This window comes from Malus domestica, chromosome 14 (assembly GCF_042453785.1).
Source record: "Malus domestica chromosome 14, GDT2T_hap1".
Classification (NCBI taxonomy): domain Eukaryota; kingdom Viridiplantae; phylum Streptophyta; class Magnoliopsida; order Rosales; family Rosaceae; genus Malus; species Malus domestica.
The window spans coordinates 2538849-2563199 of NC_091674.1; the positions used below are offsets into that span (position 1 = coordinate 2538849).

The 24351-nt window shown below is 37.7% G+C and overlaps 5 protein-coding genes and 1 long non-coding RNA gene across 8 annotated transcripts; 3 read left to right on the forward strand and 3 right to left on the reverse strand.

The window, feature by feature from the left end:
* The first annotated feature begins 1184 nt into the window (after positions 1-1184).
* Positions 1185-3906, forward strand: LOC103454033 (F-box/LRR-repeat protein At4g14103-like). Of its 2 annotated transcripts, XM_029092996.2 has the most exons (4): positions 1185-1383; positions 1496-2570; positions 2994-3179; positions 3351-3906. In XM_029092996.2, exons 2-4 carry the CDS (start codon positions 1527-1529, stop codon positions 3609-3611), a joined length of 1491 nt encoding a protein of 496 aa, XP_028948829.2. In that variant the 5' UTR covers positions 1185-1383; positions 1496-1526; the 3' UTR covers positions 3612-3906. The 2 variants fall into 2 exon arrangements, with proteins under 2 accessions (XP_028948829.2, XP_070668118.1); XM_070812017.1 differs by lacking the exon at positions 2994-3179 and having other exon boundaries at positions 1199-2570.
* Positions 3907-4972: 1066 nt separating this feature from the next.
* LOC139191329 (F-box/LRR-repeat protein At3g59190-like) lies at positions 4973-7339 on the forward strand. Its single transcript, XM_070812018.1, has 3 exons — positions 4973-6439; positions 6615-6797; positions 6910-7339. The coding sequence occupies exons 1-3, from the start codon at positions 5375-5377 to the stop codon at positions 7171-7173; spliced, it is 1512 nt and encodes a 503-aa protein (XP_070668119.1). The 5' UTR covers positions 4973-5374; the 3' UTR covers positions 7174-7339.
* Positions 7340-8676: 1337 nt separating this feature from the next.
* LOC103454014 (F-box/LRR-repeat protein At3g59190-like) lies at positions 8677-12192 on the forward strand. Its single transcript, XM_070812019.1, has 5 exons — positions 8677-10096; positions 10277-10459; positions 10571-11339; positions 11524-11706; positions 11819-12192. The coding sequence occupies exons 1-3, from the start codon at positions 9029-9031 to the stop codon at positions 10805-10807; spliced, it is 1488 nt and encodes a 495-aa protein (XP_070668120.1). The 5' UTR covers positions 8677-9028; the 3' UTR covers positions 10808-11339; positions 11524-11706; positions 11819-12192.
* A 42-nt stretch (positions 12193-12234) lies between these two features.
* LOC139191330 (uncharacterized) lies at positions 12235-12855 on the reverse strand. The gene is made up of 2 exons (XR_011575343.1): positions 12717-12855; positions 12235-12600 (listed from the first exon to the last, which is right to left on the reverse strand). It is a non-coding gene; the product is annotated as an uncharacterized lncRNA (long non-coding RNA).
* Positions 12856-14258: 1403 nt separating this feature from the next.
* On the reverse strand, positions 14259-16748 carry LOC103454018 (F-box/LRR-repeat protein At4g14103-like). Its single transcript, XM_029092145.2, has 3 exons — positions 15277-16748; positions 14881-15060; positions 14259-14708 (listed from the first exon to the last, which is right to left on the reverse strand). The coding sequence occupies exons 1-3, from the start codon at positions 16324-16326 to the stop codon at positions 14448-14450; spliced, it is 1491 nt and encodes a 496-aa protein (XP_028947978.2). The 5' UTR covers positions 16327-16748; the 3' UTR covers positions 14259-14447.
* Positions 16749-20756: 4008 nt separating this feature from the next.
* Positions 20757-22801, reverse strand: LOC103454019 (F-box/LRR-repeat protein At4g14103-like). 2 transcript variants are annotated; one of them, XM_029093241.2, is made up of 3 exons: positions 21693-22801; positions 21371-21568; positions 20757-21254 (listed from the first exon to the last, which is right to left on the reverse strand). In XM_029093241.2, exons 1-3 carry the CDS (start codon positions 22749-22751, stop codon positions 20985-20987), a joined length of 1527 nt encoding a protein of 508 aa, XP_028949074.2. In that variant the 5' UTR covers positions 22752-22801; the 3' UTR covers positions 20757-20984. The 2 variants fall into 2 exon arrangements, with proteins under 2 accessions (XP_028949074.2, XP_008391830.3); XM_008393608.4 differs by having other exon boundaries at positions 21101-21237.
* Positions 22802-24351: the final 1550 nt, after the last annotated feature.

The window sequence follows — 24351 nt, forward strand, 5'->3', positions numbered from 1 at the left end:
GCGTCACTTTGCACTTTCAAACTCGATTTTGCATCGCTTTGCTATATTTCGCTAGGGGGAGAGAGGGAGAGAGAGAGTTAACACACTACTAATCAAAGCTAATGTCGTTGTTTTATTGATTTAACTACATATGAATACAAGTGTGGTAAATGGTCGCTTACAAAAACAACTTTTTCATGAGTGCTTCATATATATATATATATATATATATATATATAGGAAAGACTTATTATACAAAATAGTTTCTGAGATTTGCATGATCAATAAAAATGGTCTCTGAGATTAAAATCAATAGAAATGGTCTTTGAGATTGTCCACCATCCATGATTTTGGTCATTCCTAAAACTCTTTGGGCAATTTTCAAAGTTCTGTAACTCAATTTATTCTACACTTTTCTATCTTCATTTTAATATATTATGGTTCGAATTTGATTAAGAAACGATTGAGTTACAAAACTTTGAAAATTGCCCAAATAATTTTTAACAGAATGACCAAAATCATGGATAGTGGACAATCTCATAGACCATTTCTAGTGATTTTAAATCTCAGGGACCATTTATATTGATCATGCAAATCTCAGGGACCATTTTGTATAATAAGCCTATAGGAAACCTTAAGGAAATGGATTCTCATTTTTTGTTTTTATAAAAATGGAGATTAGTTGTGGAATTCACACCACAATCAAACTTTAACGATCTAAACCGTTTATATTTCAAGTTGCACCTTATAGATTATCCTTGCAAAGTATTAGCCAAATCAGAAATGTTTAAGACATCTAATTGAATTCAAAGAAATTAACGAATACTTTGTTATATAAGAAAAAAATGATATTTTATCTTAATAATTATATAGGCAAATAGTTTCGGATTGAATTGAATTTTTGTATGGTCTATAAAACGAGACTTACAAAATAGACAGTTCGGATTGCTGAAGTTCGATGTGAAGTGAGCCCACACATAATCCCCATTTTTTGAAAAAAAAAATGAGAATCTCTTTGCACAAAGGGCATATATACAGGCCCTTTAACAAGAGGGATCCCTATTTTTTTTTTTTTACAGGAACACCATTTTGATCGTTGGATTGATTTAAATGAAATTGTATAGTTGAGACTAAATTACATGGCACACAATTTCATTAAAGTCAAATCTAATTGTTAAAAAGGTGTCTCAATTTTTTTAGAAAAAATGGATCCCCTTGTTAAGGATTCCTATATATATATTCTCAAAAATCAGTAAAAAGACACCCCCAATTTTATAAAATTAGGGTTCTTTGTACTCTTCTTTCTTCGAGTTCGAGGTAAGGGCACAATGCATCGGCCCCAATTTTGGCTCCAACGTGCTGCTACTAGCTACAGTATGATCGGATTCTGTTGGTACGAAATGGGTAAGTACCACTTTTCTGCATTTTGATTCACATTGATGATTTGGTGTTCAATTCTCTTTGCATCGTAGTAGAAATTGAAATTCCAGCTTTACATTGCAAACCCCTACCACAGAAATTAGTTCACGAGTCGCAAGCTTAAGTTAATGGCTTCTGCAAGTCGTCGAGGTGAAGGAATTTGTGGTCGGCGTGAAAGTGAGAGTATGATAGATGTATTTAGTAAGCTTCCAGACCAGATTTCCCATCACATTCTTTGCCTACTTGCTGTAACCGACCTCGCTCGTTTCGGTTGTGTGTCCAAAAGATGCAGAGAACTTTGCCTGTCATCTCCCAAGTTGAATTTGGATGAATTTTCCTCGGTGAATACGTCCACTTGTTATAAGCGGCTCGAGTTGTTTACCTATTTGGATAGGTTCTTATTCCGCCGTGGCGATAATAAGATACAAAGCTTTCGCCTTCGTTGGTATAGGCATGATGTATGTGAGGGTGAAGATGAAGAAGCACAATGCGTCTGTGATTGTTGTGCGAGTTTCAGACTGTTTACGTGGATTGAAAATGCAGTAAGGTGTAATGTTGAAGTGCTTGATGTGGCGATGAATTATCAGGACGAGGAGGAACGGTTTCTGTTTCCTGCTAGTGTCTTTTTGTGTGGAACTTTGAGGCATCTAAGACTGCACCTGAACTGTACAGTTCTTAAGAATCCGTCGTTCGCTTTTCAATCTAATCTCAAGATCTTGGAGTTGAAAAATGTTGATATAGATGATGGTGGTGGATTTTTCAAATGGATCTCGTGTTGCTGTAAATTCATTGAGGAATTAAGCCTTGAACACGTTTGTGTGACACAAGAAATTTCTGTTGAAAGCTCGTCTCTGAAAATACTAAACTGTTCTGGTTTCTTTCTGATTGATAAATGTCATATTAACATCTCATGTGAGAAGCTTGAGTACATACGTATTTGCTGGGTATTTGACTCACCGAGAAACAAATCCTTAAATATGTTTGCTCCAAATCTGAAGTCTTTCAAATGGTTCGGGAGTTTGATGAATCACTCAAATTTGGGAAAATTAGAACGCTTAGAAGTAGCTTCTTTTTTCTTGGAGCCAACACTGGATATCTTGGACAATACAGTCGAGGTTTTTCACAGTTTATGCAGGGCTAAACTTTTTATGCTAAATGAAGCGACCATTAAGGTAAACAGAACTGTAACATCTCAAACTGATTTTTAATTTTCTTTTTGAACTTCTTTCAACTTTTTTCCTTTACTTCTTTGTGATATGGCAATGATAGGATTAGTTACTTTACGTTCCTTAAGCTACAATGCTGTTTTAAAATTGAGATATGACATTAATCTTACATTAACTAATGTAAATTCACTTCTATGCTGAGTTTTGTGGAAAATAATAAAAAATATATTGCGAAACAAGTTTGTTTCTGCAATTTGAATTTTTTTTTCTCATTTTGTTATCTGGAAACTATAGGATTAGATAATTTACGTTTCTTATGCTCCAATGTGATGATATTAGTTTTACGATTATCAGAATGTAAATTCATACCAATGCTAAATTTTGTTGAAAAGAATAAAAAATAAAATGAGAAACAATATACCATTGCAGGCTCTTCCGTTGAAGGAATTATCATCTAGGCCAGCTCCACTATGTGATACTAGTTCTTTGTGTATCGAAATTGGAAGCTTTATTGATGAGCTGATCCCAGCAATGGTCTCTCTCTTCAGAGCAATGCCTAAGCTTTGTACTTTATGCATAATGTTGAATCCGCCTTCTGGTGCCCCTACCTCTAATGTAAGTTTTTGCCGGTGCTTGCTTCAAGAGTATAAGCTCCCCCTCTGTACTTCTTTCTCCTTCTCTCTCTCTCTCTTCCTCTTGCTTTTTTTCATCCTGGTATATATTATAACGCAATTATTTCTTTCTTAAATTTGGGTTGATTTGCATGTTGCCTGTTTTCCTTTCCAGGCATCGGGGATTAGCATGGAATACTGGAAGTTGCAAAACCTCGCTTTTGTTTATCAGCTCAAGCACGTTGCTATAGAGCTTTGCCACGGGTCTAATGGAATGGAGTTAGCAAGGTACATTATCGAGTATGCTCAGAATTTGCAAAAGATGGTAATAGTTTATTCTTCCCAGGACTTGGAAAAAATTACAAGGGAGTTAGAGAAAAGCAAGATGATTCCCAATGCGACAATTGACTTCCAGGAAAAATCGATCAAATGGTAGAAGAAAGCTGTTTCGATAATTTTCAGAATTTATTTTTGTTGCAATGTCGAAACCTTAGTAGTCAGGGCCGGACCTGTGTACAGACATTAGGCTATAGCCGAGACTAGAATTTTTGTTTTCAAAATTAGCAAGGAAAGCTTTCTTTCAAAATTATTGTGGTTTGTCTTCTGAAGGCCTTTTGGAACTGCTCATGTATGAGCTTCTCTCTTTGGCTTCTGCATTTGCGTTTTAGTCTGTGAAAGTTGTAAAACACGGAATCACGCAATGCACGTAAACATGCCTAGTTTTCATTTCATGCTTTGCTCGGTATACATGGCTTTCTTCTGTCTCCCCTGCCCTTTTCCCGTCTCTCATTACTACCATATATTTCGCTCTAGTACAAATCGCAAGTAAAAATGTTGCCAAAGAGGCTAGGTTTTTTTTTTTGGTCAGTTCTCTCTCTCTTCTTGCACTTTGACAATCAGTGTGCTGACATGGTTGCGGCTGCCCCACCGCCGGGGGGAGGGTGGTGGGGTTGAGTGTGTGGCCGGCGGTGGTTAAGCTTGTGCGGGAAGCTGACAAGCCCGTGATTCGTGATTCATGGACTATGTCTACATATATTTCTGTAGACTGTCTATATTCTTACTGTGGCTGAACAATAATCATGTTTTGAAGCGTGAAACCAAATCTCCATAATTTGGGATTTATTTAAAAAAAGAAAAAGAAAAAGGAAGATTCATAAGAATTACAAATTTAAAGGAAGATTCGGTAGTACTTCGGTCTAGTAGTATTTATTTTTACTTGTAAGTGAGAGTTATTAGGTTTAATTCTCGTCAAAATTAAATTTGAACTACATTATTACTAACACATTGTGAGGTTAAGCACACCTCACATCTCATATCTCTTAATTTAGATAATATCGTTTATTCCAAAAAATAAAAATAAAATAACTTGTAGTCCTTCATCTAATTCCCCTCCAAATGAAAAATCATTCACTTCCACCTTTAAATATACCTTAAAATTTAATTCTTTGTTCTAACCTTTTTATGTGTATTCAACGAGCCATATCTTCTTATAGTTTGGAGGTCGCACTTGGTGTGATGGCAAATGTCTTCGCCCATGAGCGGTAAGTCTCGGGTTCGAGACTTGGGAGCAGCCTCTTCATAAATGGGGGTAAGGCTAGCCGACATTCACCTCTCACAGACCCTGCGTAAAGCGGGAGCCTTGTGCACTGGGTACGACCTACTAAATAATTCTTCCACTCAGTGTAAATATATTATTGTCAAAAAAAAAAAAACCTAAAATAAATTTGAATAATATAGGTTTCGGCGGGCGATGTCGAAAAAATAAAAAGTAAAAAGTAAATAAGGTTTTGGCGGGCCAAAAGAAAATTTCACGCGGCAAATCGGGACTCGAATTTGCGGGAACAAATTTAGAGGAAATCGACAAAAATACTAAACTTATAAAAGCCTAGGAAGGAACCGTCAGAACGCCCACCCCACTACCAAAAGCCCCAAATCAACAAATTTAGGGTTTTTCAAGATCCAGATTCGGGACGGAGGATGATGGGAGCGCACCGCCGATTCCGGCTCGCTGATGGACTGATGGTGGGTACGATCGAGATGGGTAAGTGAGTGCTGGCATTTCTTCATTTCTGTTCACTGTGCAAAGAGAAAGGCATAACTTGATTGATGCTTTACTGTTAAATTCTCCGTGATTCGTAGTAGAAACTGAAAAGCCATCTTCTTTTGCAAAACCCTAAATTCGGATTTTGATTAGCTTTCATGGAAGGCGAAGGTAAGTTAAAAGCTACTGCAAGTCCCCGAGGCGAAGGAGTTTGTAGTGAGAGTGAGAGTACAATAGATGTATTTAGCAAGTTTCCAGACCAGATTTCCCATCACATTGTCTCCTTTCTTACTGTGACCGATCTCACTCGCTTCGGTTGTGTGTCTAAAAGATGCAGAGAGCTTTGCCTGTCATCCCCTAAGTTGAACTTCGATGGGTTTTCGTTAGCGAATACGTCCACTTGTTATTACCGGCTCAAGTTGTTGAGTTATTTGGATAGGTTCTTTTTCCATCGCGGGGATAGTAGGATACAGAGCTTTCGTGTTCGTTGGTTAAAGCATGAGGAATACAAGCTTGAAGAATACGAGGGTGAAGAACCACCGTGCTTCTGTGCTCGTGATTGCTACGAAGGTACCCGAATGTTCACATGGATCCAAAATGCGGTTAGGTGTAAGGTCGAAGTGCTGGATCTTGAGACAGATGTATATGATTGTGAGCTTGAACCGTTTCCGTCTTGTGTCTTTCAATGTGAAACTTTGAGGTATCTAGTGCTGCATGTGAATTGGACGATTCTTAGGACTCCCTTGTTCACTTTTTCATCTAATCTCAAGTATTTGGAGTTGAAAAAAATCGTTATAGAAAATGAGGGATTTTTCAAGTGGATCTCCTGTTGCTGCAAATGCATCGAGGAATTAAATCTTCAAAAAGTTCATGGGATAGAAACTATGACCATCAAAAGCTCGTCTCTGAAAAAACTGAACCTTTCTGGTTTTTCTATTGCCCTCTGCCATATTAACATCTCGTGTGAGAACCTTGAAGGTATATATATAGGCTGGACTTTTTACTCAGCCAGCAACAAATCCTTAAATATCTTTGCCCCAAATCTCAAGCATTTGAAATGGATTGGGGACATGGTGAAACACCCAAATCTGGGAAAATTTGAATGTTTGGCGGACGCTGAACTTGCCTTGAATTCTCAAGGGGATGACAAGGACAATGTATTTGAGGTTCTTGACAGTTTATGCAGGGTTAAAGTTCTTGTTCTGAATGAAGCGACCATTAAGGTAAAGTGTCATTCGGACTTTTTTTTCTATTACTTCTTTGTGGTATGTCAATGATGGGATTAACTAGTTTATATTTCTTACAATCTCATTTTGTTTTTAGTTTTACAAATCCGTGTTATAGGTTTTTCTGAAAAGAAAGGAATTAAACTGAGAAATGTGATCTATAACGTTGCAGGGCCATTTCAGGGGTGGATCCAGGCCAGCTCCATTATATGATACATTTTGTTTGGGTATGGGTATCGATAGCTTTGTTGATGAGTTGATCCCAGCAATTGTCTTCCTTTTGAGGGGAATGCCTAATCTGTTCAATTTGTTATTAATGAACTATAATCTACCTCTTGAGGCCCCTGAATCTAATGTAAGTTTAACCCTGCTCCCCCCGCTCTTTGTTGGCATGATATTCATGATTTCAACTTGATATTTTCTGGGTATTGTCAATTGATTTGTGTCTTGTCGTCTTTCCTTTCCAGACATCTGGGATAGATATCGAATACTGGAAGTTGCAAAACCTTGCATTTGTTTATCAGCTTAGGCAGGTTACTATAGAGCTTTGCAATGGGTCTAATGGAATAGAGTTCGCGAAGTATGTGCTCGAGTGTGCTCCCAAATTGGAGAAAATGGTCATTGTTTATTTACCCCAGGATTTGGAGAAAGTTGCAAGGAAGTTAGAGAAAAGCAAGATTTCCAATGCCGCCGCAGCTGTCTTCTTTCAAGAAAAACCAATCAAGATATAGGATAATGTACTTCCGATCGTTTTCAGGGTTTCTTTATGTTGCAATGTAGAAACCTTTGTACGCTGAGATTATCGGAAGCATCGTTTCAGGATTTTGTTGGTTTTCTCAAGTGTTTTTGTTGTCTTCTTTCTTAAGCATTATTGAACTCGTCAAGTTGAACCTAAAATCGCACTTTTATGTCGAGAGAAATACTATTACATCGTAGTGCTAGTGGCAAAACTATGAAACTGGTTAGAAATAAAATCATGAAAGTGATGTACTCTAAACTTCAGTTAGAACCAAGGCTAGTTGATCTACTAACTTGAAAAGACAAGATTACGAAGACATCATCCTTCGAGATTTTACATACAGTACGAAGAACACAATAGCGCGTATACACATTCTGATACCCAGATCGTTTTCACCATTCTCCTTAATATTCCTCGAAAAGAATTGTGGCATTAGATACTGTGGTTTGTCTTCTGAAGGCTTTTTGGAATTGCTCCTGTATGAGCTTCTCTCTTTGGCTTCTGCATTTGCGTTTTAGTCTGTGAAAGTTGTAAAACACGCAATCACGCAATGCACGTAAACATGCCTAGTTTTCATTTGCGTTTTGTTGGTTTTTTTTTTCTTTTTTTTCTTTCAGTTCTATGATCTCTTCTTGCACTTGACAATCAGTGTGCCGACAAGGTTGCTTCCGGTGCGGGTGGTGAGGGGGTGGCCGGTGCGGTGGTTAATATTGCGCGGGAAGCTGACAAGCCCATGATTCATGATTCATGATATTTCTGTAGACTGTCTATATTCTTACTGGGCTGAACAGTTATCATGTTTTGAAGCGTGAAACCAAATCTCCATAATTTGGGATTTGTTAAAAAAAAAGAAAAAAAAAAGGAAGATTTCATAATAATTACAAATTTAAAGGAAGATTCGGTAGTATTACGGTCTAATAGTATTCATTTTTACTTGTAAGTGAGAGTTCTTAGGTTTAATTCTCGTTAAAACTGAATTTAAACCATATTATTGTTAACTCATTGTGAGGTTAAACACATCTCATCTCCGTTAGTTCAGATAATATCTTTTATTCAAAAAATAAAATAAAACTTAAAGCCTTAAATGTCCTCCATCTGATTCCCCTCCAAATGAAAAATCATTCACTTCCACCTTAAATATACCTTAAACTTTAGTTTTTTATTCTAATCTAATCATGTGTATTAAACGAGCCTTATGTTCTTATAGTTAGCCACATTTCTTTTTTTATTTTCTAGAAAAAGATTTACATATTTCCAAGGAGTGAAGTTTAAATAATTTTGTCTCTTAACCAAATAACTCTTCCTCAGTGTAAATATATTGTTGTCTTAAAAAAAAAAGGCTAAAATAAATTTGAATAATATAGGTTTCGGCGGGTGATGTCGAAAAAATAAAAAGTAAATAAGGTTTTGGGGTGGCCGAAAGAAAATTTCACGCGGCAAATCGGGACTCGAATTTGCGGGAACAAATTTAGAGGTAATCGACAGAACACTGAAACTATAAAAGCCTAGGAACCATCAGAACGCCACTCTCAATTCTCACACACCACCAACGCTTAAACGACACCACCCAAAAGGCCCAAATCAACAAATTTAGGGTTCTTCAAGATCCAGATTCGGGACGGAGGATGATGGGAGCGCACCGCCGATTCCGGCTCGCTGATGGACTTATGGTGGGTACGATCGAGATGGGTAAGTGAGTGCTGGCATTTCTTCATTTCTGTTCACTGTGCAAAGAGAGAAGCATAACTTGATTGATGCTTTACTGTTAAATTCTCCGTGATTCGTAGTAGAAACTGAAAAGCCATCTTCTTTTGCAAAACCCTAAATTCGGATTTTGATTAGCTTTCATGGAAAGCGAGGGTGAGTTAAAAGCTACTGCAAGTCCCCGAGGCGAAGGAGTTTGTAGTGAGAGTGAGAGTATAATAGATGTATTTAGCAAATTTCCAGACCAGATTTCCCATCACATTGTCTCCTTTCTTACCGTGACCGATCTCACTCGCTTCGGTTGTGTGTCTAAAAGATGCAGAGAGCTTTGCCTGTCATCCCCTAAGTTGAACTTCGATGGGTTTTCGTTAGCGAATACGTCCACTTGTTATTACCGGCTCAAGTTGTTGAGTTATTTGGATAGGTTTTTTTTCCATCGCGGGGATAGTAGGATACAGAGCTTTCGTGTTCGTTGGTTTAAGCATGAGGAATACAAGCTTGAGGAATACGAGGGTGAAGAACCACCATGCTTCTGTGGTCGTGATTGCTACGAAGGTACCCGAATGTTCACATGGATCCAAAATGCGGTTAGGTGTAAGGTCGAAGTGCTGGATCTTGAGACGGATGTATCTGATTCTGATGAGCTTGAACCGCTTCCATCTTGTGTCTTTCAATGTGAAACTTTGAGGTATCTAGTGCTGCATGTGGATTGGATGATTCTTAGGACTCCCTCGTTCACTTTTCCATCTAATCTCAAGTATTTGGAGTTGAAAAAAATCGTTATAGAAAATGAGGGATTTTTCAAGTGGATCTCCTGTTGCTGCAAATGCATTGAGGAATTAAATCTTCGAGAAGTTCATGGGATAGAAACTATGACCATCAAAAGCTCGTCTCTGAAAAAACTGAACCTTTCTGGTTTTTCTATTGCCCTCTGCCATATTAACATCTCGTGTGAGAACCTTGAAGGTATATATATAGGCTGGACCTTTTACTCAGCCAGCAACAAATCCTTAAATATCTTTGCCCCAAATCTCAAGCATTTGAAATGGATTGGGGACATGGTGAAACACCCAAATCTGGGAAAATTTGAATGTTTGGCGGACGCTGAACTTGCCTTGAATTCTCAAGGGGATGACAAGGACAATGTATTTGAGGTTCTTGACAGTTTATGCAGGGTTAAAGTTCTTGTTCTGAATGAAGCGACCATTAAGGTAAAGTGAACCAGAGTCATTCGGACTTTTTTTTCTATTACTTCTTAGTGGTATGTCAATGATGGGATTAACTAGTTTATATTTCTTACAATCTCATGTTTTTAGTTTTACAAATCCGTGTTATAGGTTTTTCTGAAAAGAAAGGAATTAAACTGAGAAATGTGATCTATAACGTTGCAGGGCCATTTCAGGGGTGGATCCAGGCCAGCTCCATTATATGATACCTTTTATTTGGGTATGACTTTCGAAAGCTTCGTTGATGAGTTGATCCCAGCAATTGTCTTCCTTTTGAGGGGAATGCCTAATCTGTTCAATTTAATATTAATGAAGTATAATCCACATGTTGAGGCCTCTGAATCTAATGTAAGTTTAACCCCACTCCCCTGCTCTTTGTTGGCATGATATTCATGATTTCAACTTGTTATTTTCTGGGTATTGTCAATTGATTTGCGTCTTGTCGTCTTTCCTTTCCAGACATCTGGGATTGATATCGAATACTGGAAGTTGCAAAACCTTGCATTTTTTTATCAGCTTAGGCAGGTTACCATAGAGCTTTGCAATGGGTCTAATGGAATAGAGTTCGCGAAGTATGTGCTCGAGTGTGCTCCCAATTTGGAGAAAATGGTCATTGTTTATTTACCCCAGGATTTGGAGAAAGTTGCAAGGAAGTTAGAGAAAAGCAAGACTTCCATCTTGTGTCTTTCAATGTGAAACTTTGAGGTATCTAGTGCTGCATGTGGATTGGATGATTCTTAGGACTCCCTCGTTCACTTTTCCATCTAATCTCAAGTATTTGGAGTTGAAAAAAATCGTTATAGAAAATGAGGGATTTTTCAAGTGGATCTCCTGTTGCTGCAAATGCATTGAGGAATTAAATCTTCGAGAAGTTCATGGGATAGAAACTATGACCATCAAAAGCTCGTCTATGAAAAAACTGAGATTTTCTGGTTTTTCTGTTGACCTGTGCCATATTAACATCTCGTGTGAGAAACTTGAAGGTTTATTTGTATGCTGGTATTTTGCCTCAGCCAGCAACAAATCCTTAAATATCTTTGCCCCAAATCTCAAGCATTTGAAATGGGTTGGGAACATGGTGAAACACCCAAATCTGGGAAAATTTGAATGCTTGGCAGACGCTGCACTCAGCGTGAATTCTCTAGGGGATGACAAGTACAATGTATTTGAGGTTCTTGACAGTTTATGCAGGGCTAAATCTCTTATTTTGGATGAAGCGACCATTAAGGTAAAGTGAACCAGAGTCATTCGGACTTCTTTTCTATTACTTCTTTGTGGTATGTCAATGATAGGATTCACTAGTTTATATTTCTTACAATCTCATTTTGTTTTTAGTTTTACAAATCTGTGTTGTAGGTTTTTCTGAAAAGAAAGGAATTAAACACTGAGAAACGTGATCTATAACATTGCAGGACAATTTCAGGGGTGGATCCAGGCCAGCTCCATTATATGATACCTTTTGTTTGGGTATGGGTATCGATAGCTTCGTTGATGAGTTGATCCCAGCAATTGTCTTCCTTTTGAGGGGAATGCCTAATCTGTTCAATTTGTTATTAATGAACTATAATCTACCTCTTGAGGCCCCTGAATCTAATGTAAGTTTAACCCTGCTCCCCCCGCTCTTTGTTGGCATGATATTCATGATTTCAACTTGATATTTTCTGGGTATTGTCAATTGATTTGCATCTTGTCGTCTTTCCTTTCCAGACATCTGGGGTTGATATCGAATACTGGAAGTTGCAAAACCTTGCATTTGTTTATCAGCTTAGGCAGGTTACCATAGAGCTTTGCAATGGGTCTAATGGAATAGAGTTCGCAAAGTATGTGCTTGAGTGTGCTCCCAATTTGGAGAAAATGGTCATTGTTTATTTACCCCAGGATTTGGAGAAAGTTGCAAGGAAGTTAGAGAAAAGCAAGATTTCCAATGCCGCCGCGGCTCTCTTCTTTCAAGAAAAACCAATCAAGAGATAGAAGAATGTACTTCCGATCGTTCAGGATTTCTTTATGTTGCAATGTTGAAACCTTTGTATGCTGAGATTATCGGAAGCATCGTTTCAAGATTTTGTTGGTTTTCTCAAGTATTTTTGTTGTCTTCTTTCTTAAGCATTATTGAACTCGTCAAGTTGAACCTAAAATCTCACTTTTAAGTCGAGAGAAATATCATTACATCGTAGTGCTAGTGGCAAAACTACGAAACTGGTTAGAAGTAAAATCATGAAAGTGATGTACTCTCAACTTTAGTCAGAACAAAGGCTAGTTGATCTATTAACTTCAAAAGACAAGATTACGAAGACATCATCCTTCGAGCATATACTATGCTAGCTCAACTCCTCCGTACCAGAAATCAATATTTGGCAGTCGTTGGAAAAGAGACCAGTGCTGGGACTAACTCAATCAACAAATCTTTCAATATGTATACGCAGAGACGAAGAGTCATCTAGTGCTGCTGCCGCCATGGATCCCTTTCGAAGAGCTTGTCGATAACAGACCTGCAATAAATCATGTTTCTCATTTTCCTTTTACTTGTTTCAGCAAAACTTGGCATAAACCTCAAGCCTTAAACAATAGTGATACAAACCTATGCCAAAGAGAGATGAAAATTTACCCTAATGGTCGGTTCCTTGACAAACAGCAGTTTCGCCTTACGTAAACTGCAAAAAAACTCAAAACACCTGGTCAAGAACATGTAGTCGGATTCAGAAAGACTGCAGCTTCTTCTAACAGTTCCAAATTACTCAGACTTGGGTGATTCATCAAACTCCCCGTCCAAGCCGAGGATCTAAGACTCGGAGCAGAAATATTTAAAGATTTTTCTTCAGGATTTCTAGTTCTCCAGCAGATATGTATATTTTCAAGTTTCTGACCAGAGATGTTAAGTATGCGAAGAGACTCGTCACCATCAATATACAATGCTTTTAAAGACGAGCTTTCAATGGTGATAGTTTCCACAGTAAGATCTTTAAGCATTAATTTCTCAAAGCATTTACAGCAACATGAGATCCATTTGAAAAATCCCTCTTCTATTCTTCCCTCGCGCAACTCCAAGAATTTGAGATTAGAGGAAAATTCAAAGGAGGGATCATGAAGAACCATACAATTGAGATCCGCAGATAGAGACTTCAAAGATCCAGAAAGAAAGACAGAAGACGGAAACTGGACAGTTCTTGGCATTGTTTCGAGACACATTCGAAACTGGGCAGGTGTGTGATAATAAGGTAGGAAAGGATGTGATGGGCAACATGGTCTGGAGATCACCCATTCTGTCTACCATTGTTCTGCTCTCGGGAGGATTAGCATCAACTCCTTCCATGAATCAAACTAATTATGTCTACCACTGAATTACTTTTCCGCCAGTGCCAGTTAATATTACGATCTAGTGATTTATTTATGGAGAGTTTTGATATAGGTGTTTTCACCAATGCACCTCAAATACAATGCAGAGCAGGAAACCATGTCTAGTTCGATTTGCTGCCAGAATAAGAAATTAGCCGGTGCTGTTTTCTGCTGAGTCTCCCATGAATCAAAGGAGAAGGCAAGAAAACAACAGGAATAGAAAGAAAACGGAAACTTGGTACGTCCATGTCCGATGTCGAGATCAAGCTCTTCAACATTACACCTGAATGCACTCTGGACGCATGACATAAACAGAAAATCATCTTCACCATCTGCACCACGACTCATCAAACGATCACGAAGGGCCTGTGAAGCATCCTCACCGCAGAAGCATTCCTTATCGTCATCGGGTTTTTTATTGCGCATCATTTTTAACGATGTTCATACTGCTAGTCGTATAATATGACCACAAGGCAATTTTTGGTAGTAGACAGTCGAAAACGTGAAGTTAAATTAGAAGAGCTCTACTAATACTGTTTAATTTTTCGGTAAGAAATGGTGTTTTGGCAGGTTAGTATTGAATTCATTCTAAAAGGTCAGAAGTTACCAACCGAAAGCTATGTAAATTTTCAACTGGTATCCCCCGAAATTCTTCGTGGCTTGGACGTGTTTGGGGATGCCCGTGGATGAGAAATTAGGACAGCGGAGAAATAGGAGACAGAGATGTGAATGGCGCTACGAATGCAGTCATGTGTAGTCAACCAATACAGTAATGCTCAAGGACAGCAAGAAAATTTACTTCAAAACGAAATGCTTACTGAAACTGATTCCATTGATCTGATAGTAGATACAGAACAAACAAAAGAATCATGGCACACATGAACATTGCTAGTCAACTTCTTAAAACTTAGTTCGATGTGCCATAACGGATCTGTCAACATTCACAATAAGGTGGTAATATTATAGCATAAATAAGTTCCCTAAAGTACCAAGACAGATTTCTTCATCCCCAATTCTGACTTTCCTTAAAGGAAATCATGGCATTGGAAATGTTATTGGTTTTGTCTAACTTCGTCAAAAGCTCGTCCAAATATTGGGGTAAATGAATTATGAGCATTGTCTCCAAATTCTGGGCATACTCGAGTATATACCTGATTAGCTCAACTCCATTAGTCCCGTGAGAAAGCTCAATGGAAACCTCCTTAAGCTGATGAATAAAAGCAAAGTTTTGCATCTTCCAATATCCCATATTAAACCCACATGCCTGCAAGGGAAAAAAGAGAATGGAATCAATTGGGGATCTCCCAACGAGTCTAAACCAAATATAATGAAAGGACAACTGCATTATCTTAAGGCCGTGATGAATATGAGCCTGAGGATACATTTTACAACAAGGCAAGAGAGAAGGAAGCAAGTAGCAACAGACTTTAACTTACATCATATTCATCGCCATAAAGAGGGCGCTTAGAATTCATGTATAAAGTACACAGATTGGGCATTCCTTTGAAAAGAGAGACTACTGCTGGGACCAACTCATCACCAAAGCTTTTAATATGTATATGGAGAGATGAAACATTATCAAACGATGTTGGAATGGATCCTTCCCGATATGAAGCCTGCAATAAATAATGTTTCACAATTTCTTTGACTCATTTCAACAAGACTAATAAAAAGCAATATCCGTCTTCAAGCTTAAAAGTCTACTGATACATGAGAACAATATGTATTAGCTTACCCTATCACCCCATACAAGAAATAAATAGAAGATTTAAGTTCAAATTGCCAACACAAAAATATATCAGTCTGATCTAAAGAGTTCTGGTTCACAGTACCTTAATTGTCGCTTCATTTATGCTAAGAACTTTAACCCGGCATAAACTGGAAAGAACTTCAAGTACATCGCTAGAGCCATCTACTTCAGGCTTCAGAAGAATAGCAGCTTCTTCTAAGAATTCTAATTTTCCGATATTTCGGCTTTCCATCAAATTCCCCTTCCAACTCAAATATTTAAGACTTGGGGCATTAATATTTAACGATTTTTCTCTAGGAGAGTGAAGCAGCCAGTCGATAACTATTTCTTCAAGTTTATTGCCTCTGATGTCAACTGTGTCAGTTAAATTGTCCCCCACAAAAGAAAATTTTTTCAAAGACGAGCTTTCAATGGTGGTATCTCGTATATGAATTCCATCAAGAGTCAACTCCTCAATGCATTTGCAATAACATGAGATCCATTTGGAAAACCCCTGTTCTACTATGCCGCTTTTCAACTTCAAGTGTTTGAGATTAGAGGAAAACGCAAAAGAAGGCACGTGAAGCACTATAGGACCCAGGTCCACGGACAGAGACGTCAAAGATCGACAAAGAAAGACAGAGGACGGAAACACCGGAGCTATCGCCTCTCCAGGACCAATATCAAGATCAAGCTCCTCAACATTACACCGCACTGCATTGTGTATCCATGACATCATTCGAAAATACTCATCACAGGAGCACAGTGTTTCATCATCATCCTCATCATCGTCATCGACATGACCATCACCATCACTATCACTAACGTCTACAAAGTGACTCATCCAACAAACACGAAGGCGCTGTATCTTATTATTACCACGAAGAAAGAAGAACCTATCCATACAATTCAACCACCTTTGCAGCTTACTACACTTGGCATCAGACAAACGAGGAAGTTCATCAATGTTCAAAAATGGAGCTGACAGATAGAGTTCCCTGCATCGTCTGGACACGCAGCCGAAACGAGCAAGGTGCGAGATAGTCAGGAAAGAAAGTATGTGGTGGGCAACATGGTCAGGAAGACTACTAAATCTGTCTATCATCCTCCTCTTACCATCAACTCGCTCACCCTCACAACTTCCAGTATCCATTAACTTGCGCCAGTAATTAGTCAGAAATAAATTATCTGGAAAACCCCTCTTTCAATTCACTCACAGAAAATTTGAATTATACAGAAACTAGAACATCAATTTGATTCATTTCTACAATGAACAAAAGTAAAGATGCGTTCTTTTGGTCGGAAACTAGAACATACCCAGATTCTGCTTACTAGGAAGACTAGGAGGATGTGCAAGCCGGACTAGGTCGATGCAGATTCTGGAAATGTGATTGATTTGCAAGTTCCCCTCTCGAAAACCTAAACCTAATTTTGCGCATTTGGGGGTGTCCTGCTCGTGTGATTCCTGCAGGGGTTTTCTAATTTCTATGGCATCGGTTAAAGTAAGGGGAAAATTGGTTTTAACCCATCAAAATATGGGTACGGGTTCTAAAATGGTTTATGGGCTTTCCGTGTGTGAACATATGCTAGTAATACTATAATATATACTATTATTAAGAGAATCCTCTTTGTCAACTATTTTGCCAACTTTTTCCAATTTTGCCTCTCATTTTTTTAATACACAATGTTGAGATGAAGAGGGCAAAATAATAATTTTGTTCATTTTGACAAAAAGACAATCATATCCCTAAAAAGAGAGGTTAACGGTAGTTGGCAAAGTGTGAAACTGACTGCCCCCACTTCCTTTTCAAAGTGCGAAAAATGTGGGGGGAGAGACATAGAAGAACAAAAGGCAACAAGGCAAGAAAGCAAAAGCAAAAACAAAACAAAAAAAAGGAGAGGAGCACAAAAGGGTTGATGGCGAGGAGGAAAGAAAATCTGATGAAAGCCCCTGAATATAAGCTCAAACACATCAAAGAAACAAAACTTGATCAAAAAACAAAAAATGGCGATGGCGTCGAAGACAAACACAGTGTTTGCCTACACGGTGATTTACGTGAAGGATGTTGCCAAATCCACAACCTTCTATTCCAAAGCCTTCGGCTACGATATTCATCGCTTGGAAGACTCCAACAGGTACAAACATGTTTTTAGGAAAATTATTTTCTCACATCATTTTTTTTCTTTTCAATTGTTTGTCATGTACCTATTGACTGCATAAGGAAGGTTTTGTAAATAATCATGAAGAAATTTAATAATTTAATAATTTAGGTGGGGGGAGTTAGAAAGCCGGCAAACGACGATAGCATTCACACCGCTACATCAGCAAGACCGATAATCTGACAGGTGCCGTCTAGACCCCAAGCTCCTACCGTGAGAGGCAGCCGATTAAGGTTTGCTTTGCGTACAGTGACGTTGATGCTGCCTATAAGGTAAAATCGTAATTAGCTGCCTTAACATGAAGGATACCATGTTCTGGTTTAAAACTCTTTTTATCTTTCTTGGTTTTGGCTTTTGTTTCTCTATTGTGCATAAACCAAGAAGAGACACCCATCACGGGGATTTCGAACCAAAGTAGAAAGCCATAGGCCACTGGAGATCTGCAGCAACAACAAGCGTGAACCTGCGAAATGGGAAAGTGGCAACAAACACGAACCTGCAGCAGAGGAAGACAAAAAATAAAATGAAATTGTTCACACACACAAAGTGTGTGCTCATCTACTAGTAATAATAATAATAATAATAAAAGATGACATGTATAGGAGGTATGAGACGGTGGGGTGCATAGGGAATGGTCAAGTTGTCGCGTATATTATATTTGATGGAAATTTGAATGAGATGAGAAAATAGACAATATGCGATAAATAAGCTAAAAATGTTAAGTCTTTCTTAAAAGAAATTTCGGGGAAAAATCAAAATCAAACACATTCTTTAGGGGAATTTGAATTTCGATCAGTTTACTTTTTTCAATGTTTAGAGGAAGAATAAAAACTTTTATTTTTGTTGTGGTCTATTTTATCTGATAAGGAGAGAGAGGGTCAGCGGCAAGGAGGAGAAAGAGAGAGATGTGTTTGTAGAATTGTAGGAGAATGTGTGTTATTATCCCTCCTACATTGTGCATTTATTCATAGTAATATAAGGAGAGAAGATATTCCTTCATCCCCAAGGAATACAAGATACAATAGGAAATAATACATAGAATCAAATCTAATTTAGGATTTACACAATCACACTTAAACTAGGAATGTTTACAACACTCTCCCTTTTGTGTGTAAATACTCAAGGTAAATTTAGCATCATGCAGAAGTTGAGGAAGTCGACTTATTGACACTAATTTTAAGGAACAACGCTTATTCTCAATAAGGTAGGAACTTGCATAAGTAGAAAGTCTCACTATAAAAACCCTAAGGCTATGGCAAAAACTCGAGTAGGAACAAAATCCATAGTCTAAGGCCATCTCCAAACGAAAGGTCCAAAAGCCGAAAATAGCCCGAAAACCGTCTCCAACTAAGGGTCATGGGCCCCACATAATCTGAAAGGGCCAAAGGGCTAGTCGCATGCAGCTAGCCAGCCAGCCCGGGACTAGCCATAAATTCCAGCAATCATGTCGGATATAACCAACAGGAATATATTTAATATAAATTTATTCATGTTGGTTATATCCAACAAGAATGCTTAAACAAAAATTTGAATCCAACGGTTAATTAACGCCAATTACTGTTGAATTCAAATTTTTTTTTATTTATTGGTGGGCCCTTTTTTTTAATTCTTAAAAATTCTAAATTTTTTTCCTATAAATACCTAAACAATTCATGTAGTTTTTAAATTTAAGTTATATTTTTTAAATATAAGTTGTAGTTTTTAAATTTAAATAAAAAATTATGTTTGACCATTTGGCCCTTGGTTGGAGACGGTTTTTTGTGACAGGGATAAAACAAGCCCTATGGCCCTTTGGCCCTCGGTTGGAGATGAAGGCAAATATGGTCATGTAATGTTCATTAAAATATTAATATTTTGGAGAGAGCCCTTTGGCCAGCCCTTGGTTAGAGATAGCCTAAGGAAAAATGCGTGAGAAATGCAAAGTCAAAAGAAAAGTCTAGATGACGTCATCAAGGATATGACCAGCCCAATGTGGGTGCCTCGTTAAAACCTAGTTAGGTAACAAAAATCCAGTGAGAAAAACGCTCCTATTCGTAGGCAAAAAGCCCAACGTGGGTGCCTGGTAAAAACCTATTTAAGTAACAATTTTGTTATTGTTAATTATTTTTTTAATTATGTGAAACTAAAGAAGTTGAGCCTATATATATTTCCTCCAAACCACAAAATATTTTTAAAAAATAATAATTCCGGCCAATAGGTCCTTTACCACAGTAATAAAAAAATATTGAACCTTTGCAGGATGATGTAAGTTTAAATCATATCGATGACTAATCTAACATAATTTTTTTTAATTATTTTAGATTATTCCATTAGGGGGCGTTTGTTTGCCCTCGTTAACTCTCACTGGATTGAACTGGACTAAGGGTTAGTCCAGTCCCATGTTTGGTACCTGTTGGAACTAACTTTAATGGCACTAACCTTCACTCGCCCCGACTAACCATGGGATTAGCCGGTTTTCGTGAAACCCCTCAAAAACTATGGGATTGCTAGTCCCGTTCTCAAAATTGTCTGCATGTCGTATGAAAGCTGCAAGTCTCCATGCTTCTGGGCAACTCCATCTGCCCAGATTTGAAGCCCAAACCCACTCACAACCTAAATCTCAAAATCCAACCACCAAAATCCGAAAAAAAAAAGAAAAAAAAAAGAAGAAGCAAAACAATAACATCAACAATCTCAATAGAAAAATTCTACCTTATTTTCGAAAATTCCCAGAAAATTCCCATAAAGGTTCCCTTTTCTCCAGAAAATTCCGGAGAAAAATGGATAGAGAAGGGGAGAGAGTTGGGGACGAAGAGAGATTAAGAGACAGAGAGGGAGGAGAAGGTACCTTTGGGAACGATTTTGCAGGAAACTTGCTATTGAAGCCTTTTGCAGGAAAATGATGGGAGGAAAGCAAGAATTGGGGACGGAACCAAAGAGGAACAAAAGTAAAAATTTCTGGAGAGAGGTAGAAGTGTTTGTTCGAACTTTTAGGGAAAAACAAAGTTGAATTAATAATAAAATATTATTAGATATATATTAAATAATATAATATTATAATTTGTTATTTTATATAATTTTTTAATCCGACACTGCATCAAACGCTTTATTAAGTTAGTCCAGCTTAATCTAATCTAAGACAATCCAGCTTAGTCCCTAAAGCTAGTCTACTCCGATCCGAGATAGTCTGGTGCAACAAATGCACTCTTATAGTATTACGTTAGAGAGGTTTCACCATAGTACACTGATCGTAGATTTTACATTGGACAAACTTTCAGGATCCAGGCGTTACTTGATTCCCAAGTTTTCACAATCCAAAAACCAATTCACATAACACATTGGGCACACCGTTTTGACCTTAAAAATCTCAGAGATTCAACCTGACAGACCTGCTTTCTTTAGAGGCAAAACACTGTGAAGTTCATAGCGAAGGAGACTTTGAAATAAAAGTTGCATAAGAACTTAATACTAATAAAAAAGATATGGATCTTCCATATCCTTGAACAAAATACATACGATCGATCATCCAGTTCCGAACTTCCCATCCTCCATATCCTTGAACAAAGCATACAGGATCAACCGCCCAGTTCCGTTCTAATAACACATAGCTGGAAAACAAAACCTACTAGATTTAACATTGAAACCCCAAAATGTGGATGTAGAGTTGGGTGATTAGAACCCTGTACGACCCCCACTTTTTTCCAGATAGCCAACTGCAGCATTGGAAGAAATAATCCGGCTGCTCCTCAACTTCCTTGCGAAATTCCATTGATTGGGCAGGCAAATCACAAGCATTTCCTCCAAATTCTGAGCACGTTCAAGCAGATACTTTGCAAGCACGAATCCATTAGACCCGTTAGTAAGCTCTATGATTGCATACTTCAACTGAGAAACAAACTCCAGGTGCTGGCGTTCCCAATATTGCCTATCGAATCCAGATGACTAGAAAATTAACAAACAAGCATTTCAATTAAAGTTCCCAAGTAAGAAATGATAACTAAGATTGTCAATGGTAAAATTTACTCCGCATGTTGGAGAGAACATAGATTTTCACTTACAGTAGCCGCATTTGCAGTGCGAAAGAAGAAGGGTAACTGATCAGATACCGTCAATTCCAAAGTAGTCAAATTAGGGAGTCCTTTAAAAAGTGAGGCCAGCGCCGGGACAACCTTGTCATCGATACCGCTCCAAATAGTCACATTCAAGTAACAGAGTTCATGTAATATTGGGGGTGTGTAACCATCCTTGAACAGATTCTACAACAAAATTAAAGCCAAAGGATTTTATCAAATCAAATAGAAAAGATAATAAAACCCTAAACACTACAAAAAGAATTAGATCAGTAAGCCGATTGTATCCTCTCAATTTCGTACTCTTTACCTTTGTAGTCCCTTGATCAATACGGAGTGTTTTAGCACTGCGAATGCTAGAGAGGAACTCATGTATTTTGCTTTCGGGATCATCTACTCCATCAGCCATGAGAGAAATCTGAACTTCTTCCAAACAATTCAACTCCCCCAGATTCTGGTGATTCATCATATAACCAACCCAATTCAAACCCTTAAGATTTGGAGCGAAAATCTCCAACGAATTCGTCCGAGGCAATGGAGCATTAAAATTCCAATTTATATGCACATCTTCAACGTTCTCACCAGAGATTTTAACATGGCAAAGATCATAACAAGAGGGACACTCAACACCAAATGATTCCAAAGACGAACTCTCAATGTCGATTTTTCGTAAACCTATCACACACTCGAGCCTCAACTCCTTAATATTTCTGCAGCAGAAGCAGATCCATTTGCAAAAACCCTCATCATCTTCCATGGTAACACTTCTCAGCTTCAGAAAAACCAGATTACAGATAGAAGATGCAGAAAATGTGGAAGCTTTAAGAGTTGCACACTTCATATCTAGAGAAAGAGACCTCAGAGACCCAGAAACAAACACAGATGAAGGAAAATCTATCTGGGTCTCGCTAATAATATCGTCTAGGGTTGGCATCGCAGTTGTAAAGAAATAATCAAGCTTTTCAACGTTGCAAGTCAGTGCATTTTCAATCCAACCCAAAACCCTAGATTTTTCAACAGAGCAGCAACTTTCAATATCTGTTTCCCCAAGTTCGAACTCAGAAACCCAATCCAGAGAAAAGCTTTGTACCTTGTTATGGTGGCGACGCATGAAGAACTTGTCCAAGGAAGCCATCAACTCCAAACGGCTGTTGAAGGTGCGAGTGGACTCCGAGGGGAATTCAGTGAAGTTCAATGTGGGAGTCGACAGATAAAAGGCTCTGCATTTTTGGGATAACATGCCAACTCGAGTGATGTCGGATATGGGAAGTAATGACAAAATGTGATGAGCAACTTCGCGTGGAAGAGCACTGAACCTGTCCAAAGTGACATTTAGATTGGCAGAAGCACCTTCAGCAAGGGGTTCCATGGAAGTTTGATCGACAGGGAAGAGGAAGAGAAACGGTTTGTATCAAAGGCAACTAGTGTCAAATGAGAGGACTCTATTTATATCGTGGGTTAATTTCATAAAAACCATTTTTAGTAAAAATCTATAAATTTGAGACGTGAAAAAATTAAAAATAAAATTTACATCTTTCTAAGAGCAAGTCCACTTTAATGATTTTGTGCCAGCACTCAACGCATTTATCCACTCAAGTGAACAGTAATAGACTTCAGTGAACAGTAATAGACCAAAACATCTCCACCCCTAACAAAAAATAACCTAGTCCATTTTATTAAAGTATTATTATTTTTTATTATAAAATAATATTTTTATTTTTAATTTCTGAATTTATAAAAATAAAATAATAATAATAATAATATCTAAATTTATTAAAAAATTTATGTATTTTTTAAAAGTGAAATTCTTAATTTTTTGGGGAAAAAAACGTGGACCGTTGATATGTGATTGGACGGTCCATTTGAAAAGTCAAATTTAATTTTTTTTACCGTTGGAAATCCAACGGTCTACAAAAACTAGCCGTTGGAAATCCAACAGCATACATTTCGCCACGTCGCCCACCCGGGGTGGGGTGTGAGTGCGCCTGCAAGGCAGGCCCAATCTCTGAACGTCTGTCGGCTACTCGCCATGAAGGCCGCGTGAAAGGCACGCGCCAACCCAATTGCCCGGTTCCTTGCTCAATCAAATTTGGGCTGCCCTGAAGACCAGCTTGGGCTGCGTCCCAAGCAAAAGGGTGGGCTAGAGTGGATTGACTGGCTCCCAGCCTGATTTTTGTACTTTGTGCTGGGCTATTCCACCTCTGGTGGACTTGCTCTAAGATGTAAATTCGAGTTAATTATTAGAATCAAATCAATGCTTCATTTTTTGACTTTTCTAAATTAAATATTTATTCTTTCAATTTCAGAATAAAATGTTTTCACTTTTGATTAAATCCTACAATCCAATTATATTCTAAATATATGTGTTTTTCAAATTCATTTTTGTGTCAAAAATGCAATCAATAATATTAATTAATTTATTGCTATATTTTATGAAATTTCATCCCTTCTCAATTTAAGGATATAATTATATATAGTGAGTTCGAAATTAATTTGGTCTAAGAAAATAAAAAACCAAGCATCTAGATCAAAATGCCCCATCTATAAATTATGGTAAGGTTTGGTGAACCTAGCACGAATTCAATTCCAATTAATTTATCTTTTTTTTTAATAAAAATTAATAAAATCCAAGAATGTAAATTAATAAAAATTTAGTTCAGAAATCAAATTTAAAATTGTGTATGAATTCAAGAACCATTGTGTAGTTTACTTTTTTTCTTTAAACAGAAAATAAACTTTCATTAAAAATGGGAAAAAATTACAACTTGTGTATTTTACTTTTTAAGTCACCTCGTATCTTTCTTTAAAAATGGAAAATAAGTATGTCAATCAGTTGCAATTGACAGCAAATTACAGCTAGGTCTACCTATTTTCATTGGAAATATAAGCCCAATAGCACAAGGACCGCCATTGGTATCTCCACGCGATAGATTTTTCAATGAGATCGGTACACAATATGGTACATCACA

Excerpts from the sequence above, each read along its gene's own strand:
- LOC103454033 (XM_029092996.2), top strand. The coding sequence starts at position 1,527 with ATGGCTTCTGCAAGTCGTCGAGGTGAAGGAATTTGTGGTCGGCGTGAA. Across the intron at positions 2,571-2,993 it reads TAAATGAAGCGACCATTAAG|GCTCTTCCGTTGAAGGAATT; the intron begins GTAAACAGAACT and ends ATACCATTGCAG. Across the intron at positions 3,180-3,350 it reads CTGGTGCCCCTACCTCTAAT|GCATCGGGGATTAGCATGGA; the intron begins GTAAGTTTTTGC and ends TTTCCTTTCCAG.
- LOC139191329 (XM_070812018.1), top strand. The coding sequence starts at position 5,375 with ATGGAAGGCGAAGGTAAGTTAAAAGCTACTGCAAGTCCCCGAGGCGAA. Across the intron at positions 6,440-6,614 it reads TGAATGAAGCGACCATTAAG|GGCCATTTCAGGGGTGGATC; the intron begins GTAAAGTGTCAT and ends ATAACGTTGCAG. Across the intron at positions 6,798-6,909 it reads TTGAGGCCCCTGAATCTAAT|ACATCTGGGATAGATATCGA; the intron begins GTAAGTTTAACC and ends TTTCCTTTCCAG.
- LOC103454014 (XM_070812019.1), top strand. The coding sequence starts at position 9,029 with ATGGAAAGCGAGGGTGAGTTAAAAGCTACTGCAAGTCCCCGAGGCGAA. Across the intron at positions 10,097-10,276 it reads TGAATGAAGCGACCATTAAG|GGCCATTTCAGGGGTGGATC; the intron begins GTAAAGTGAACC and ends ATAACGTTGCAG. Across the intron at positions 10,460-10,570 it reads TTGAGGCCTCTGAATCTAAT|ACATCTGGGATTGATATCGA; the intron begins GTAAGTTTAACC and ends TTTCCTTTCCAG.
- LOC103454018 (XM_029092145.2), bottom strand. The coding sequence starts at position 16,326 with ATGGATACTGGAAGTTGTGAGGGTGAGCGAGTTGATGGTAAGAGGAGG. Across the intron at positions 15,061-15,276 it reads TAAATGAAGCGACAATTAAG|GCTTCATATCGGGAAGGATC; the intron begins GTACTGTGAACC and ends TATTTATTGCAG. Across the intron at positions 14,709-14,880 it reads TTTATGGCGATGAATATGAT|GCATGTGGGTTTAATATGGG; the intron begins GTAAGTTAAAGT and ends TTTCCCTTGCAG.
- LOC103454019 (XM_029093241.2), bottom strand. The coding sequence starts at position 22,751 with ATGGAACCCCTTGCTGAAGGTGCTTCTGCCAATCTAAATGTCACTTTG. Across the intron at positions 21,569-21,692 it reads TTGATCAAGGGACTACAAAG|AATCTGTTCAAGGATGGTTA; the intron begins GTAAAGAGTACG and ends ATTTTGTTGTAG. Across the intron at positions 21,255-21,370 it reads GCACTGCAAATGCGGCTACT|TCATCTGGATTCGATAGGCA; the intron begins GTAAGTGAAAAT and ends TTAATTTTCTAG.